At 37.0% G+C, this 20274-nt stretch overlaps 1 protein-coding gene across 1 annotated transcript in view; it reads right to left on the reverse strand.

The window, feature by feature from the left end:
- LOC120631303 (chromosome transmission fidelity protein 18 homolog) overlaps positions 1–18125 on the reverse strand; it is a 75001-nt gene extending 56876 nt beyond the window's left edge. The window contains exons 1-11 of the mRNA XM_039900790.1: positions 17815–18125; positions 15293–15758; positions 13650–13803; positions 11053–11244; positions 9553–9772; positions 8478–8606; positions 7760–7928; positions 4994–5186; positions 3910–4058; positions 2761–2992; positions 2471–2626 (exon numbers count right to left, since the gene is read on the reverse strand). Coding sequence (XP_039756724.1) covers positions 2471–2626; positions 2761–2992; positions 3910–4058; positions 4994–5186; positions 7760–7928; positions 8478–8606; positions 9553–9772; positions 11053–11244; positions 13650–13803; positions 15293–15758; positions 17815–17902 — 2148 coding nt within the window. The 5' untranslated portion in view covers positions 17903–18125. The remainder of the gene's footprint in view (positions 1–2470; positions 2627–2760; positions 2993–3909; positions 4059–4993; positions 5187–7759; positions 7929–8477; positions 8607–9552; positions 9773–11052; positions 11245–13649; positions 13804–15292; positions 15759–17814) is intronic.
- Between the last annotated feature and the right edge of the window lie 2149 nt (positions 18126–20274).

A 20274-nucleotide genomic window follows, 5' to 3' on the forward strand; every position in this document is an offset into this window, starting at 1 on the left:
CCACCACCAGGGAATGTCAAACAGGTAAGGCAATTCCTAGGTCTCGCTGGCTATTTTTGCCGTTACCATGATGCAACCAAGACTGGGTGCATCGCCTATGTGACATGAAAAGGGGTATCATTTCACTGGGGAGACGAACAAGAAAAGGTACGCCAAGACCTCATCCGACACTTGACCAGCGAGCCAATCTTGGCTATCTTTGATCATAAATTACCCACCGCGGTTCACACAGACGCCAGTAGCATCGGTTATGAGGCACAGAACGAGACAACTCCTTCGAGAAAACCAAGGTCGCCAGGACGAGTATGCGAATCGGCATAGGCATCCACCTCGTCAGTATGCGGTTGGGGATCTTGTGTTTGTGATAAAATTTCTCAGTCGACAGGAAAAAAAGATCCTGGGATGCGCGGTCCGTATAGAGTGGTCGGCGCACTGCCGAGCGGTCGTTACGAACTCAAGCTGTTGAGCGGCAGCTATGGGAAAACTACGCAAGCGGCTGCGCAATACATGGTGCCTTGGCGGGCGAGTGGTGTCCGGAGACGTGTGCTGCGTTCTTTGGCAATAAGAATGCAACCGATTTTATCTTAATCGCATTTAAACACTGCTTGTGGCTCTGTTTGTCGCTATCCTATTTAGTAACAAAAATGAACAAGACCTATTTTCCCACATGTATAGGTAGGTAGGTAGGTAGGTTCTCTCTCTCTCTCTCATAGAAAGACCTCTTAGCGGAATAGGACAAATTAAAAGTAGTAAACTCAATTTAAAACACGGTTAGTAAATTTCAAAGGTTAGCTTAAGCTGTGTTAGGATAGTGGATGGCGATCGACAGCGTCGTAGGTAGTGGTGGTGGGTTAAGGTAAATGGCTCGGTTGGCAAACCCGTGAGGGGTGCGAGGCACCTAGTCGGGTGGACGGTTAAGAGTAACCGTCGGCGTGAAGGCACGCATGTGTGTTAACGCGAGGTCCAAGTTGTGTGGACTGGTCCGTAGTCAGCAGTGCTAAGCACTCAGTCGGACAGTAGACCCTTGATTGGGTGAACGCGTGAGCGCGTTGGAGATGACATCTGCAACCAGCCATGGGGCGGTCGACGAAGCGGTCAGTGTTTGGCAGACGGCTGCCGCCTGGAGGTGTCAACGAAGAACAAGGATAAGAGTAACAGGGCCCTATTTTCTTATTTTGAGACGTCTCTGAGGTGATGTTTGTAAGACTGTGTTTAAGATGATCTGAGTTGCGTGACGTATGGATTGTGTGTGTATTATTGTGTGCGTATTTAATGGATCTGTTTTTATTTTGGTAATGTTTATTTTTTTGTTAAAATTGAAATTTGTAAATTAAAGTTAGGCTGATCGTGATTCTTTTTATTTTTAATTTTAAATCCTCTGCTGATCCTTAGAATATACTATTGTTTAGTCTATATAAAAATATTTTTATTATATGTATTAAGTTGACGGCCGATTGGCGCAGTGGGCAGCGACCCTGCTTTCTGAGTCCAAAGCCGTGGGCCGTGCAAAGAGACTTTGCCGAAGATTTGTTCGGTGGGGAAATTATATCGATGGAAGCATTTATATACCGAATATAAAGATGGAAGAAATTATACATTAACCCATACAAATTGTGCTGCTTTACGCGAGTATAGCAAATTAAGCTTAATTTTCATAATATAACTTAAAACGTATTGTATTTTCAGGCATGCGCCTATTTCGATATTGAATATTAATTTAATCCTCGTCCTGAATATATAATTTAATAATTGGTTACCTAATTGTATACATCGTGTAAACTAGTTATTTTATAATTTTTCTTCTATTTTTGTGTGGTGTACCGAAAATTGTATTCATACATTCATTCATTCATTTATAATTAAGATTGACTATTAAAACTGCTGGTCTTAGGGGGAAGGTAGTAAATAGCCTCAGCCGGTATATACACAATAACAAAGATGATAACATAGAATTAAGAACGTACAGAACCCTCATTCAGCCATTAATGTTTGAACTGTATTGTGTTCAAAAACAGTAAAATCCCTCGCACACGTCTGACTTTACACCCGCAGAATGTTACTAGCTCACAAACTTATTTCCTTTTAGATCTTAAGAGTTAAAATAACGACTGTTAACAACTAAATGGAATGAAATGACTGACCACCTGATCGAGAAACACTACTCAAATTCAAAGTCAAAGTCAAATATTTCTGGCACATATATGGCACTTTTGATGCGTACATTACATGTAAAATATAACATAGAATTGAGTTGATGGCGATGGTTCCAAACGCGCCCTGGTCTCCGTTTGTTGTGGGCTCAAGAAGAAGCCCACAACAAACTTAGCCGGTTGTTTTTTTTTATCACCATCTCACATTGTCACTATTAAAGTCGCTTAAAACAATATTAGCCTTGATCACGGTTTCTGTATGTTCTTAGTTCTGTGGATGATAAGTATAACAAAAATGGCGGTATACTAGCAGTACGCACCTGTATATTAGCAGATCGTAGGACGGGTGATAATAAGTACGGCAGTAAGGGCAGTATGTCCAAGCGTAAAGCTGAGCGGGTCGTGGCCACGCTGGCAGTACTGCCACGCCAGACCGACCAAACTATGCTATCTAGTTCAGTCTTCTTTCGAAACATCTAGAACAATTTACATGTTATAAGAAATCAATTTTAAGTAGTGCTAGAGCTTTTTGAGACTGAGCTCGTCCGGAGATATGTTTCACATTTGCGAGGATTCCCGGGACGTGGCTCTCAAATATTTATTTACATACCTCCTGTCCTTGCATAGGAAATCTCAGTTTGACTGGCTGCCTGGTAGCCAGTATACTGTGACACCTGGCTACACATATCGGCAGCATGGAATACAGCGAGTAGTTCTGGTGACGTAGTATCCAGCTGTTTATCGTGTCGTACAGCCGCAGCCACGACATCGTCTCGCTGGCTATAAGCAGCCTCGAGTCACTGCGGACTGTGAGGTAGTTCTCGAAAATGCCGTCTATTAATCTGTAAAAAAAAAAAAATCATGTCACTTTTAAGGGACTGTAAGGGCCCGGGTTCGATCCCCGGTGGGCCAATTTGGTACAAATAATTTTCTCTGGTTTGGTTCGACTTCCGATGCTGCGTAGAAAACTCGCTAATCATCTCCCACCATGACGACTTCCTTGGCGAAGCGGAGGCCGCTGTGGTTTTTCATTGGAGGTCCCGGGTTCAATTCCCAGCAGTGGGAATTTGGGAATTAATCATTTCTGAATCTTCTCTGGTCTGGTCTGGTGGGAGGCTGCGACCGTTACTACCCTACCGCTAAGACATCCGCCAAGCTAAGCTGCGTAGAAAATTTATATTTTCCCACCGGGTCGACCTGCTTGGCACTCATTGGTGGGCGCTTTGGTTTTAAGTTGTAGGTAACGGGTTCGATTCCCGGCAGGAGGATTTTGGGAATTTATAATTTCTGAATTTTCTCTGGTCTGGTCTACAGCCGTGGCTAGGCAGCAGCCTTACGATAAAGAAGTGCCACTAAACGTTCCGGTACGATGTCGCGTAGAAGCCGATTAAGTTTTAAGTTTAATATAACTGCCATACCCCAGGAACTCGCTACCATCACACACCGGTCAAGTGCGAAACGTAACTCAGGCACAAAGGGTTTCGTTCCATTATCTATAAAAAGAGCTCAAAAGTCATGTTTGCTAGATAAGAGCGCCCTTAAATATTTATTTAATTTTGTTTTTTAGTGTTTGTTAAAGCGGCAACCGAAATACATCATCAGTGAAAATATCAACTGTCTAACCATCGAGGTTTATGAGGTACAGCCTGGTAACAGACGGACAGACAAACAGACGGTCGGACGGTGGAATCTTAGTAACAGGATCCCGTTTTACTTTTTGCATACGGAACCCCAAAGTGTAAAAAAAAAAATAACTGACCTGTCATATTCACCGGCCGCTTGTATAGTCTTAAGGATCGCATTTGGATCGGTATCTGTGACAGTGAATAACGCTTGCAACGCCTGCATTATACTTTTGGCGTTGTCTTTGGTGCCGATTGACGCGTTCTCTACATCCTCTATGTTCACCTGTCAAAAAAAGTTTAACATATTTGTCTTTGCATACCATTGGGCGCAAGGCACGCCGTAATGGCGTGGCGCCGATGTGGCTTTTGTTTGTTGTAATAATTCACGGGCAAGTTTAATAACGTTCAATTATTCGACCACGTGAAGTTAACTACGATTTATATGCGAAAAAGCGCCATGTAGTGACAGTACTGAAAAACGGGTTTGTCTCTATATGGCGCGCTATTACTAACTTATATCAAAGAGCGCCATCTAGTAGGAAAATCACACACTTGGTCCTTTGATGATTGGTGGAAAACCGTCGACTAAGAACAGAGCAACCAGAGGATATAAAAAAAAAGAACAGCAACTCTTCACAGGTCACGCAAGCTATAGTGGCGTGCACGAGGTTTTTGACTAGGATAGGCATAAAGCGAATACAAAAAAAAAGAATTATTTAAAACTGTACCAAATTAATAGGGGAATAGAGTTATTCTAATTAATACTTTTATTATCTGCATAATTTTTTTCCTTAGGAGCACATTAGTGTTTTAACGCTATCTATAATCAGTTTGTGTTATTTAACAAAATTACAAAAAGCTGACGATAGATGGCGTTAAATAAAAACGTTAAAAAATGGTTTCATTTAAATTATTATTATTTTTTTTATAGTTATAATTCATGGACCAATCAGACAGCCCACCTGATGGAACTGAATACTGTCGCCTATAAACAGAGCAAAACTTCGCAGGGCATGCAAAGATCACATCCTGCAAAGTGTTGCCCTGTGTCCATCAACCTGACGCGTAGATGTTAGGCCTTGTAATTAAACCAGCAACCAGACGGGAACAATGCTGCTTAGCGGCAGAAATAAGCGGCAATACGGTGGCAGTACTTCCCCGGACAAGCTTAAGTCACAAAATGCTCTACTACTCTTGAAATTAAAAAATAAATGTCACCTGCGCTTTAGCCCTGGCTTTGAGAAAACTTAACACGTGCAGAGCGGCTCTGATATCGCCCTGCGCACGCGCAGCTAAGGCCGACAGCACACGCGGGTTTATGCGCAGTTTCTCACATTTCGCCACTATAGACAACCGCGCTGCTAAACGGGCTGAGGTTATTGATCCAACTGTCACTATCAGGGATACTGGCCTGGAAGAAACAGTAAAAGTATTGATTATCTCTACTTATAATAAAACGCTTATTTCTGGGCCTAGTGGGATTCGATCAATCTTTTTTGCATTTCATAGCCCAATTTTTAATTACTTATAAAAAATTGGCCTAATTTATAATTTAAAATCAAGCTACAACACTTAGGAATCGAGCAATGGGCGGGCGATGTGACGCGGTGGGTCTTAAAATAAAAGATTTTATGCGAGAAAACTTATCAAAAGTTGTATGCGGATGAAGACACGGGGAACCGCTAGAAAAATATCATCATCATCAAATTGAAATTCAAAATTCATATATTTCAAGTAGGCCTAATATAAGCACTTTTGAAACGTCATGTATGTCCGTTTATAGTGACTCTGCCTCCGGTTGGGAAGAGTCAGCCATACCAGCCAACTACAGAGCCCGAATCAGAAAGGGTGAAGCCATAGGCCAAGCTGGCCAATTGCAGATTGGTGTAATTAGTAACATATAAACAATAATTATTGGTGTACAAAAATAGCATGGCACCCCTCACTTAACAATGGCCAAATTGCTGGCAGCAATGCTTTAGCACCTAAGCAAAGTCATACGCAATGTCTATAAAACTATTTAACCTTCTGCCAGATTTTATTAGGAACACTGAAAATAACAATGAATTTAACAAAATATAAAAAAAAACCTGCAATGCTTTTATTTTGTAAATGATTTTTTAGATTTTGTGCATCCCCAATAAAATCAGTTTCCCTACTATACGATGTCTTACTTATGTTTTTAAAATTCATAAAATTATTTAATAAAAAAAAAATCGCTGCGCCCAAACTGTGTGTACATACGTTTGACGGCCGACTGGCGCAGTGGGCAGCGAACCTGCTTTCTGAGTCCAAGGCCGTGGGTTCGATTCCCACAACTGGAAAATGTTTGTGTGATGAGCATTAAGTGTTTTTCAGTGTCTGGGTGTTTATATGTTTTTTCTAAGTATTTATGTATATATTATTAATAAAAAATATTCATCAGTCATCTTAGTACCCATAACACAAGCTACGTTTACTTTGGGGCTAGATGGCGATGTGTGTATTGTCGTAGTATATTTATTTATTTATTTATTTATTTATTTATTTATTTATTTATTTATTTATTTATTTATTTATTTATTTATTTATACGTTACATTATATAATTAGATTTATAGCCGGTCATTTTAGACAATTGAAATAAAGAAAATTCCGACAGAGCCAAATCTTCGTAGAGACCTTAGGTTTACCACAACGAATAGAGTGTCAAAAGTCCCCATCAGTCCCATGTGAGCTTAGGGACTTATTCGGGGCCCAAGATCAGAATTTTCGGTCGGCACAGATCAAATCATTAATTAATTCTTAATTCTTCATCATTTAATTCTTCACCTCAAATGGGGGATGGGGGAAAAACCGGGGATACCACGTTAAAAAAAACGCGCCGAGTACACTACCTCACAGGTGGTGTGGAAATGTGTGTATATTATGTAGAACGTGATTCTGACAAGCGCAATATCTGGGAAATAGTGGGTCTTAGAGAAAAAATCATAGGAACCATTTTTATAGAGAATTTTAAGATCTACAACTTTGCTCTAAGGTACTTTTTCGATAAAATTTACCGTTTTCCAGAAAAATCCAAAAAACCGAAAATTTTGTCCTTGGGCCCCGAATAAGTCCCTAAGCTCACATGGGACTGATGGGGACTTCTGACACTTTATTCCTTGTGGTAAACCTAATGTCTCTACGAAGATTTGGCTCTGTCGGAATTTTCTTTATTTGATCACTATTTTTATGTCTAAATTGACCAGACTATTGAAATTGAATGGCACCTTACATTCTTCAATTATTTCACCAAGAAGCAAAAGAAAAGGAAGAGTATAGATGGAAATTGCAATATATTTAAGTTACGTTAAGATAGGTTGAATTATTAAGCCAAAAGTAAAAATATCATCATCATCATCATCATCATTTAAAGTCCGCCACGCTGGCCGAGTGCGGATTGGTGGACTCCATACGCCTTTCAGAACATTATATAGAACTCTCAGGCATGCACGTTTCCTCACGATGCAATTAAAATATAATTTGCTTCAACGGTGAAGGAAAACATCGTGAGGATACCTGCATGTCTGAAAGTCCTGCATAATAAGAAATATAAATAAATATACTACGACAATACACACATCGCCATCTAGCCCCAAAGTAAGCGTAGATTGCGTTATGGGTACTAAGATGACTGATGAATAATTATAATATGAATAATATACATAAATACTTATAATATATAAATAAACACCCAGACACTGAAAAACATTCATGTTCATCACATAAACATTGTCCAGTTGTGGGAATCGAACCCACGGCCTTGGCTCAGAAAGCAGGGTCGCTGCCCACTGCGCCAATCGGCCGTCATAATGTTCTTAAAGGTATGTGAAGTCTACGGATCCATGAGCCAGCGTGGTGGACTGCGGCCTTAACCCCTACTCACTGTGGGGGGAGACCCGTGCCCTGTGGTGGGCCGGCAATGGGTTGATATGATGATGGTGACGATGGTTTTTATGCTCACCGCAGCGGCCTCAAAGACGTAGCGTACAAATCGTTGCATATAGCGATGACGGGTCTTTTCAGCGGTTGCGCCTTGGTCTTCTTTTTGCCGTCTTCCTTCTTGCTGGCGGCGGCCGTACACCATTTGACTAACAACTCCACTGTCTGTATCGGGGCACCGTCTATTTCATCTGTAAAATTAAATAGGTCGAAAAGCTAATCACATTGTTTGCATATTGATGGACGATTTCTCCTGGCAGTAAGTGGCTAACCTATTAGGGCGTATGGTAGTTATACCCCTAATCTGTTTCTACGCGACATCGCACCGGAATACTAAATCGCTTAGCGGCACGGACTGGTCTTTGTCGCTAGGTTCGTAATCAGACCAGACTAGTGAAAATTCTGAAATTAAAAATTCCCAAATTATCCCAACCGAGAATCGAATCCGGGACCTCCAACTTAAAACCACTGCGCTTACCACTGCGCCACAGGTGGACAAAACACTTAACAGATAACCGTAAGTATTAATAAAATCTGATTACTTTTTCTACTACAATTTGTATGGGAATCTATACTGAGTATATGATTGATATAACCGGTGGTAGTCATTCCAAATTAACCTAAGACGTGTCAAATGTGCTTATATAACCAAATGAATTTATGAATTTAAAATTTTGAATTTTGAATTCTAAAATTCAAAGCGAACGGCGAACTATATGTAAAAGCACGTTTTGGATTACCTAGTATGAGACAGTTGGGTCTTCTATCAGCATCGAGTACGGACCTCATGAGTGTTGCGCTCTGTAACGCCGTCTGAAACGCTTCTGTGCTTCTCTCGTCCGAAGCGTTCAGTTCCACTGGCCTGTAACCTAACAATGAGTGGATTGTGACTCAAGTGCATAAAACAATCTATTATTATGCACTTGGGTTACAATCCATGTATCGATAGGATATTGAATACTGACATTGTAAGTAAACGTCTCATTTATTAAATTTGTATGTGAAAATTGAACAATTTTGTATGTTTAATGTAATCGACATTTCTGGTATATTTGTTTCAGTTTATGACAATGGCTGACTTATATTAACAAACTGGCTGACAAAGTGTGTTGTTTTTTTGCAATCGATTTTTTTTAATCAGTGGTTTTTTTTTAAACTTTATAAATAAGCTAAAAAAGCATTATTTAATTTTTTTATAACCGCGCCACTTTTTTTATTTTATTATTTCTGCTTTGTAAAGCAATCCGGACTGAACTTTTGGATTGAAATTTTTACGTTTTCTTTTGTTATTTTTATTATAGTTTATAGTGTTAATATCTGTGATTTTGTAGTAAATGCTCTGCACAACTCTAAGTGGTGGCCACACCAAGATATTTGTAATTTTCCTTTACTATGTATTGTGAACAATCTGTTGGTGTTCCTTTAATAAATAAATAAGAAATAAATAAATTTTATTTTACTACTAATAGCTGTTATTAGTACAAGCTGCTAGTTATGTATCACAATAACTAGATAATATATTGCCACTCCTTTATGTTGATTTTAATTTCTCATTAAGTGAAACTGTTTCTTTTGAGAGATAAAACGTATTTAAACCTAAAATTATATGCACAAGAGCATCAAAAGCAGTTTTTGTCCACTTACACTAGTGAATAAACAAGGACTTTATGGGTATTAAAGTAAAATATATTTCTTTTCTTTGGTTTATATCATAATAATTAATATTACGGATGGAACCACAATGTCAAAGTCATTGTTAAAGCCCATCACCCTGCAATAAGACAGCGTGGAGGGAAGACTCATGTGTTAATTCACCTGCAAGTCTAGCCAATAAATGCGCTAACGTAGTTTTTCCAACACCGGGAGGCCCGCAAAGAAGAGCCACTTTATGATGCGGTCGGCCATCATCGTCTACTTCCGGTTCGTTTTCTTTCTTGCCTTTCCATTTATTGCTGAGCTGGAACTGGCCCGTACGCTTGCTGAACGTGTTGCGATGCTGTGGCTCTTTTGTTTTAACGTCTTTTTTAAAAACTGCCTGTAATTAAAATAAAGCTTTCATCGCTTGTAACAAACAATAATTACTGTAAAAATTATAACGTTTAAAAAGGAGTAATTACAGAGTTTCTGGCCGTCTTCTTCTCGGTACGATCTGCCTTCCAAAACGGTGGTATGTCACTTCAAACAGAAATACCTACTTTACGTTTGAAAAGCGTTAACTTTAGGCCTACTTGAAAGTTTCAAGTAGGCCTAAAGTTTTGACCATTCATTGTTAACTATTGGTCTAATAAGAAAGTTTAGACATTCGGCGAGAAATGGAGGATCTCTTTATTTAACTGAGCTAAAGAGAACTGGCATGAATAGGGCATGTAGCTCAGAGAACCGATGGACTTTGAGGTTGGATTCATATTGGTTTCAAGTTAGATGTTGAAAATATGGTTATTGTTACATGTTCCTACCTTATCCCACATATGCAACCAATGCAGCAAAGCTCTGTTGACAGACTCCTCGGACAATAGGTCAATGTATGATTTGGTACGATATCTCTTAACGCAAAGTTCAAGTAACTCTGTTTTGATGTTGATTGTTAACTATGGGTCTCAAAAGAAGGCTCAGACACTCAGCAAGCAAGAGGATATCCTTACTTAACTAAGCTGAAGTGGTAATGTATGATGCATGGGACTCAGAGAACCGATGGACTTTGAGTTTGGATTCAAGTTGGTATTGATTTAGATGTTGGTGTTGTATAATGAAATGCTTATATATGTAGCACAAATGAAAGAAGGAAAAATGTGACTGCAATAATTTAAACATTAGAAGTTAAAATAAACTTACAGAGCAATATATTTGGTAACATAAAATTCATAATTCGTTTAAAGGAAATTGCATACAATTCTACAATAAACTACCCATTGACATCTTGGAGATGTCTCTATAAAGTTCAAATTTGCATCAAACATAAGCTACTAGAAAAGTCCTATTATAGAATAAAGGACTCTGGAATCGATTAAAAAGCTTGGGTGTGAATTATTGCTCTAACCAGGTTGCTCTTCTAATCATTTGAAATGACAATGTGAGATGGTGATAACAAAAAAAACACCCGGCTAAGTTTGTTGGGGCTTCTTCTTAGACCAGGACGCGTTTAGAACCCTCGTAGCTTTAGTTTTAAGTTTACGAATATGGTTATCGCCATCATCTCACTACTGTGTAATTCTCATATAATGTATGCATCAAAAGTGCTACCTATGGGCCTACTTGAATAATACATTTTTGGCTTTGACTTTGATGGAAAATATGGTTATTATAAGATGTTCCTACCTTATCCCACAAATGCAACCAATGCAACAAAGCTCTGTTGACTGGCTCCTCAGACAATAGATCAATGTATGACTTGGGACGATATCTCTCAACCCAAAGATCACTCATTTCACTGTCAGTTGTTTCGCTGTCATTAGTTGTTGTTTCTTGTACCAATTCGTTGGATTCCTTTTGTTGATTCTTTGCTTCTAACTGTAACATGAATTGTATGTTATATTTTATTGCTCTTGTTATTCTATTATCTGTACTTTTGAGGAGTGTTATAAATGTTGTACATTCATTAATTAAAATAACATAAAGATGATACATATTTTTGACAACCTCCCTGGGGCATTGGTGAGCTCTGTCGTCTTATATGTGGGAGTACCCGGGTTCTATAAATCTGGGAATTTATAGTAAAATATCATAAAGATGATATATATTTTTGATAGCCTCCCTGGCGCAGTGGTGAACGCTGTGATCTTGAAAGTAGGAGGACCCGGGTTCGATCCCCGGCAGGCGAAATCTAGGAATCTATAATTTCGAAAAAGACAGTCGGACTTCAGCACGGCAAGCAGTGGCGTGCATTGCATATATACAAATAAGCAGTGCATACCCTACCCTCAGGGTCTTAAAGAACCTTCAGATAGGACCATTAAAGTTTTGTAATAAAAAAAACACTAAGTAATAAATATATGAAAGCGCCATCTAGTAATGAGCGGCCAAACTTCTAGGTCAATTGTCGCTAGACAGGCGACAGAGCAACCAGCGCGCGCGAGGCGTAGGTATAGCTTACAAAATAAAATCTTCTACTTCGTATTTTAATTATTAACCGTAAATGCTAAACATTTACCATTTAAAACACGTAAAATTACCTATATTATTATTTAAATCTCATTTTATCGATTGCAGGGTAAATCAATTATTATGAATCAATCGACATATGACGCCCTCTACTGTTGCATAGAACGTGCGCTTGTACTTACAAGATTAGCATCGGTTCACACAAGAACAGTTTCATTCATAAATTCTTTATGTATGGGTTTCTATAAGCACTGCTTACGGAAGTGGATAATCAATTACGTGTTTGATTTTTTTATGAAAAGTATTCCAGGAATTATTGGAAAGTGAGAAAGTTAACAATAAATATTGTTTCTATTTATTGTTGACATATCAAAATAAAATAGCGTTCGTACCCATACTTACAAAAAAATTAAAGATATATTTTGACTAAATTCGATTGCAATATTATCATTAGCATATTCAATCGCCATTATTGTTTACCTTCGAACAATGCTCTATGGCGTTGGTGATAAATAAACGGTTAAAGTGCATAAATTCAGCAACTTATAAAAGTTTGAGTAGTGATAGTTTAATGTGTTAACGTTATTTTATAGTTTATTCATTCATTTTATAATGAAAGCATATTCGTGCGGTCTTTGTTTGGGTTCAGTGTGCCTGGAAAAAGTACTTAGAGACAACTTTAATTTCTATCCCTATATCGTAAAATTAGAAATCATTCGCAAAGGAAGGTGTGTACCAATGTTACAAATATCCGCAAAAAAGGTGATAAAGTAAAACGTATGTTAAATAATAAATATTACGAAAACTATTCTCGACTAAGCGGCTTTGTACACACCAATCGATTATTTTGCTTTCCTTTTGTTTTATTGTCCAATATACGTAAAGTGTGGAATGATAAAGGATATTGTGATATTAATAATTTTCATCAAGACGCTAAAAACATGTTGGAAAAAAATATTATCATCTTCAGTGTCTTCAGAAAATGCTGCCGAATGGTGTGTCATAATTTTGTGACGTAAATCAGGGTATGTACTTTTATTCAATTAGCAGTAGATAGACGATAGTATTAAATCAATCAAAAATATAACTTTCGTAAAGTAATTTGATTATAAACCGACATATCTAAAATATAAATTTTACTTTATGTTTGTGCTGAACACCTTGTGCATACCCTGGGTCCAAGGGCTATGCACGCCACTGACGGCAAGCATGAGCAGGAGACAATTATATCCCCGGGGAAAGGATATAAATGTATCTTCTCCCAGCTTTGTCAACTCTCAGAGCACTGGCGCGCAAGTGGAAATAAAATACAAATATTACATGTGTAATAATAAACGGGGGTAAACTTCTCCTATTCCATATTCCCGTACTTTAGCAGGTGAACACGTTAATTATATATATATATATTTTTTATATACTACGATAATACACAAATCACCATCTAGCCCCAAAGTAAGCGTAGCTTGTGTTATGAGTGCTAAGATGACTTATGAATATTTTGATAAATAATATATTTAAATAATTATAATATACATATAAACACCCAGACACTGAGAAACATTCATGTTCATCACACAAACATTTTCCAGGCGTGGGGTCGAACCCACGGCTGGACTCAGAAAGCAGGGTCGCTGCCCACTGCGCCAATCGGCCGTCAAATCCCTTGTCAGGTGATATAATCGGGGGATATAATTATTGTCTCCTGCCCGTGGTAGCTCTGCAGGGATTGCCGGATTACTGGGGGTCCACTGTAGTTCAATTTGAAGATATCTGTGTAATATATATGTGCGTAATTTTTCTGTTTATAAACTTACAATCTTTCTAGCCTCTTCCCAAGTGGCAGCATAAGTAGCCTGTAGAGTCAACTTCTCTGTAACTCTATCAAGAGATTCTTCCCATGACTCTTCTGACTCCAAGCGGACATACACTCTGTCTCCATCCCATTTGGTAAAGGGAACAAACGGCCATCTTTAAACAGAAAATAACACCACCTTCGTCATCGTGTATAGCCAATTTAATGTTCCAATACTAAGTCAAAGTCAAAAATATTTTTATTCAAGTAGGCCCATAGGTGGCACTTTTGATGCGTACATAAGAATTACACGGTAGTGAGATGATGGCGATAACCACATTCGTAAACTTAAAACTAAAGCTACGAGGTTTCCAAACGCGTCCTGGTCTAAGAAGAAGCCAACAACAAACTTAGCCGATCAGTGTAGTGCAGATCTAATCGCTCAAAGAAGACATACATAGATATATATATATCAGAGCTTAATATTTAAAAATCGCTTATAAAGTAGTCATATTGCAATAAATGGATATGGATTTTAAAAACGAGTTTCGAATTAGTTTTTTACGTTACTCCAATGTTTATTGGTGTGTAAAATAAATATAAGTATGTATATAATAATAATACACTCCACCAATCGGTTTCCCTTAGTTTTCCTAATCCTAAGAGATCGCTACTAAGCGATAAGGCCCCCTTTGTATCCTACATTTTAAGTTTATTTTTGTTTTGTCCACTGTTTTTTTTTTTCTATTTGTGGTGTACAAATAAAGTGTATAAATTAAAAAAAAGTTTTTTTTTTATAGCAATAATTGACGGTTCAAGCATATGGCGTCCTGCAACATGCCACCCTATGTGCATCAATTTGAAGCCTGATGAGCCCGTATTTACACCGGCGACCCGATCCTTCAGACCGGAACACAGCACTGCGACAATGCTGCATGACGTCAGAAATAAGCATGGTGTTAGTACTTACCGTAGTTGGGGAGTAAGGGGAAGAATGACGATAACACCTAGTCAACCCCAAATGTCAACCTCACCTGCTCGCGGTGCTCCCTGCTGGACAACAGACGAGGCTCTGGCGACCGATCAGTGGCGGGATATCCATACTCCCGCCCGGGAAATTTGTTGGAAGAGGCTACAGCGGCCTTGGGGCTCCTGTATGGTATGTATGGTGCAGAAGACAACGGGAAACCAGAACTATGTTCGCAAGAGAGAAATGGTAGATCAAAACTCAGTGGTGATTTTGTCGGACGATCTGGCTAACGCCCGGCGCCACCTACCCGGGATAGGTGGTGTGAAATATGCTACCGGCCACATAGGTGTGACTCACCAGGCATCCTTCTATTAAATCGCAAAAATGGCCTCCAACAGAAGTCGATGAAGACAGTTTACCAACGCGAAGTTAAGATCTCACCAGCACAATCTTCAGTGATAAATAAATAAATAAATAAATAAATATACTACGACAATACACACATCGCCATCTAGCCCCAAAGTAAGCGTGAAGGATGAATGAAGGAACGACCAGAGAGAGAGAGAGAGAGTTCTTACCTGGACAAGCTCTGTCACAAAAAGATCTACTACTACCTAAGTAACAGACAAAAACATAAATTAAGTGATTTGATAGACACAAATATTTATTAGTTCTACGTTATTTAAAGTACAAACCTTGGTATATTCCTTGTTAAATTATCTTTAACATCAAAATTTGGTTTCTTATCAATGTAGCCTTTACTAGGTTCTGCCAACATTTGCCTAATCTTTCTACCCTCAAGAATCTTATTTATCAAATCCATATCATTTTCTTCATCTGTCTTTTGTCTTTTACTTGGCAATTCCAAATTATCAAAATCTATGTCATTAATATCACCAAACAAGTCTTCAGCTGTTCTTTTGTTTGACAGATTTTCATTAATTTGTGTGAGTATGTCTTCTCCCCCATTTGATGTATTTTCTTGAGTTAGTAGGTCTTCTAACGGTTGTAAACTTTGTGACAAACTTAACGAATTATTAGGGTTTTGATTATTATCTGTAGCATTATTTGGTATAAGTGAGGAAGATTTTGCAGCGATTGGACCAGAAAAGTCAAGACTTCGTTTGGCGGGATTTGTTTTTTTTCTCACTGGATTTGTATCTGAAATAATATATATACAACGTAAATGACACTATGTCACTGAAATATTTACAATAAGTAACCCATGTTACAACCTTCTTAGTCAATTTGTTTGTAAAAAAAATCATATTGGACTATTTCCATATAAAAGAATAACATACAAACACAGTTATAGCATTCATTATATAAATATGATTAGGGATTCCTTATTGCATGGCATTTGTCCAGTTGTAGCAATGCTTTTTTTTGTTTTATTCTACTACAGGTTAGCCCTTGACTGCAATCTCACTTGGTGGGAAGTGATGGTGCAGTCTAAGGTGGTAGCCAGCTAACCTGTTAGGGAGTATGGTAGTCAGACTCCTAATTGGTTTATTCACTACATCGCACAAGATCACTAAACTGCTTAGAGGCACATCTTTGTTAGTAGGGTGGTAACTAGCCACATCAAATTCAAAATTCAAAATTATTTTATTTCAAGCAGGCCTAATACAAGCACTTTTGAAATGTCAAGTCTGTCCATGTGTAGTGACTCTACCACCGTATCGGAAGGCAAATTCTACCGAGAAGAAGCCAGCAAGAAACTCAGCAGTTGCTCTTTTCCTACATCAATAATTTACATTTTACATTTTAACATTCATTTTGTGAGAGATGAAAGCGGAGCCAGATGCTTCCATGCAACCTTGTCATTAAGAAACTCATGAATTGTATAATAACCTTGCTGTAATAAACTACACAAGACACATCTAAGACCAGAGGAGGCCTGCACCAGGGAGGTCTTCAATTCCAGAACAATAAGTAAATTTCAATAAATTATGTAATGACCTACATATATCTCTGACCTACTCTGAGGTGATACCATACCTTAGTAATGTGTATGTATTTTCTAAGTATTTATGTATATTATTCATAAAAATATTCATCAGTCATCTTAGGGCTAGATGGTGATGGGTGTATTCTTGTAGTACATTTATTTATTTATTTAACTACATCAAAATAATTCGAGAAGTTATAAAGGAAAATAGTAACTAGGTGAAAAATTAAAAACCGCTTTAGCACCATATTATAAAGTAGTAGTAGAGTTTTTTGTTGTAAGCTCATCCAAGAAAATATTACTGCCATGTTTATTTCTGCCGCAATGCAGCATTGTTGCAATACTGTTTGGGTTTGATAAGCATAATGCAGGTGTAATTACACATGAGTGGGACCTCATGCAATTACACCTGCATTATGCCTCAGTGTTTTTCTGTTTATAGGTGATGATTCTTCACTTAGGTACCATCAGGAGTGATATCTGCTTGGACAGTCAATTATTTCTAGAAAAAGAACCCCCCTAGTGGCATAAAGCTGTATAACATATCTTAGAAACATACCCACCATCCTCATCATCCACAGTCATCCTCATTGAGAAGGTTGAGAAAGCAAGTACCTACTGTATTGCCCTAGTGTGGTTTATCAGGATTTAATGATTATTTTCACATTTTAAAGATAATTTAATTATTTAATTTTTAATTATAATATCAGTAGCACACAGAATTAAGAATATACAGGAACCGTGTACCCCACTAATATTGAAGCATCAAAAACCATTCCACTTAAGTAGTGCTTCTTGAACAACCGCCTGTTCGAGAAAAACAACTAAAGTTGAGTAAGTAACTTTATACCATTTAGCAGTTAACAGTAGTTATTTTACCTCTTAAGTTCTAAACATTTACCATAACTTAAAATTCAGCGGGAGTGAAGTGAGATGTGTGCAGGTGGTTTGTACTGAATTTGGACACAATGCACTGCATGCAATAATGGCTGAATGAGGGTTCTGTATATTCTTAATTCTGTGCAGTAACGAATGGCTTGTGCTGTTGAGTTATGTGCGTAGTGGACACCAAATTCCTAATTCCAGGCAGCACCGTGAGGATTTGTGAGCGGTTATCAAATTGGAAAAAAAGTCGAACTTCTGACCACTAGACCAATGAGAAAGCTACAGACTAATAAGGCGGTCAAAAGAAACCTTTTCGTAGGCCGGTAAAGAAAGTCTATTTGATTTTGTATGAAAATATTATATTATGATACTATAACATACCATTATCATCATCCATTTCACGTAGCAACTCTAGATCATCCGCATACATGAGCTCATATTCCTCTTCAGGGTCTGGATAATCACTCATTTCGTCTTTTGTGATTAAAATATCTTGTTTAAAAGAAAATTTGTTGTTTGAAACAGAATTCAATATTTTATCGTACAGAATTTGAAGTGTTTGCAATATAAAAAAGTAAAACTAGAACAATTGTTGTTTAATTTTAACCCTTGGATAACATTTCATAAATCTAAAAGCTGTTGTAAACAAAATTGGGAAACCATAACAAAGCCTCAAAAAAAGTAACAACCGTCAAACTCAACCAAAGGTCTGTCAAATTTTGAAGTTGTCATCATATCAATGTCATTGTCTATGCCTGAAAACGCTAAAGGGTTCTATACACTCGGAGAGTTGAAAAGCTAAATGATTTATAATAATAATATAATCTTTATTAAACAACATTAGTAATTATAACAAAAGTCGATATAAACAATCGACTTATTAGATACGGACCAAAATTAATGATACCGTGATATTATCTGAGAAAAGTACAGTTTTTTTTTGTGGCGATGGGTATATTATTACATGATACCGAAGGTAATATTAGATCTACCTTTACCTAAGTTTAAACAATATATTAAAACACACTTAATCAATCGTGGTTACTACACGATTGATGAATTCCTTAACGATAAGGCTACTTGGAAGCAAGCCACTTCGCTCTCATCTCTCACAAGATAGAAAAATTCTAAAGATTGTTAAACTTTAAAATGATATTGGAAAAGAGCAATCTGCTGAGTTTATTGCCGGCTCTTCTCGTTAGAATTTGCGTTCAGAACCGGTGACAGAGCTACTACAAATAGACTGACTTGACGTTTCAAAAGTAGGCTTACTTGAAAAAAGTGAAATTTGTATTTTGGATTTTATTATCTAGGTATTATAGTTCTATGAGATTAGTTAGCTTTTTATTTTTAGCAAATAATTTAGGACAAGACCATAGGAATATAAAAATAAAACATCCTGATTGTATATACGAAATTTTTTTAATAATTAGGTATATTTACAGTAGGTTAATTAACAAACGTGAGTTACATGAATAATTAGAAGAGGTACCTGAATTGTATTACTTTCAAATGCATGCACACTTCCAAATATCGAATTATAATTAAGAGAGATCATAGGGATCAGTCACTCAAACACCGGGGCTTATTTTTTATTATAACGTTCATTATAATTGGAATGTACATCACTATCTTATCTATTTTTATAAAATAATAATAAAGTACGGAGGCAAAGAAATACATAAGAAATATTTATTTTGACTAGAAACAAAACATGCAAAGTAACTGATATAGACCAAACTATTATAGACGTAGAGACTATTTTTGGTTACTATCCTAAATCTGGTTTTCATTACTTAAGTAAATAAGTACGTCATTGAAAATATGTAAAATTTTGAAGAATGCTTCAACACTGAATTTATGATCAATGAAGCTCGGGAATGACTAGATGCTCAGGGCGATATTAAGGTTCATTTTTCAAAGACAAATTGCTAAGAACGAATGTATATTTTGAAAAAATGGTACGCAGCTATTATATGTTTTGTCATATGTTTTTGTATTTCAAAAAGCAGAGAATGACATAAACCTACCATTTGCCCAATGAGCCATATTTCTATGATATAGAACTAACAAATTTTCACCATAATTCGTCAAATGAAATCAATGAATATATAAAATATTGATACTTTTGCTTTAGTGAAGACGGCATCAGAAACTTGCTAACAGTTATAGATATTATTATCAAGACCGTTTAAAATTAATTCAACTTAATCAACTTCTTAACTTATCTAATTTCTTAAAACTATGCCCAAACTAAGGCGAGCTACACCGCAACCTTTTTGCCTTCTCTACCTCGAATATTTGCGTACACTGAAAATTGAATGTTTAGAATACACATGTGTAAGTTTATCTTCCTTCAAGTAACAGTTTACGCAAAAAATATACAAAATAGCAATCGGTCGTTTGCATTGCAGTGTGGCTGGTCTAATTGTGTGCGAGGCTTAAACATAAGGTTACGTAAAATACCATAACAAATAAAAATTGCAAAAAGTAAAATAATTTAACACAACAGTAATATAAGTAACACCAATGCAAAGCTAATAAACATCACAGACAAATCTACTTTACCCAATCGTAAATGAGTTTTGGAATATTTTTGAGATTCTTTTTTATTCAGTAAATAAGTGTTTTTTCATGACATCACTATACGATTTATGACTAAACAATTTCCTTACGCTACGACACTCGGTAAATTCAAAAAAAGCACATGTTTTAAATAGTGCAACTCATTACGCTTTACAGCAATATCATAATGGGAGTCTGTTATCTCAGTATAGAGATATAAATTCAAATTTTGGTTATGTAACTCAATAATCATTACTTTTTATTAGTTAGTTCAAT

This window comes from Pararge aegeria, chromosome 17, assembly GCF_905163445.1.
Source record: "Pararge aegeria chromosome 17, ilParAegt1.1, whole genome shotgun sequence".
Taxonomy (NCBI): domain Eukaryota; kingdom Metazoa; phylum Arthropoda; class Insecta; order Lepidoptera; family Nymphalidae; genus Pararge; species Pararge aegeria.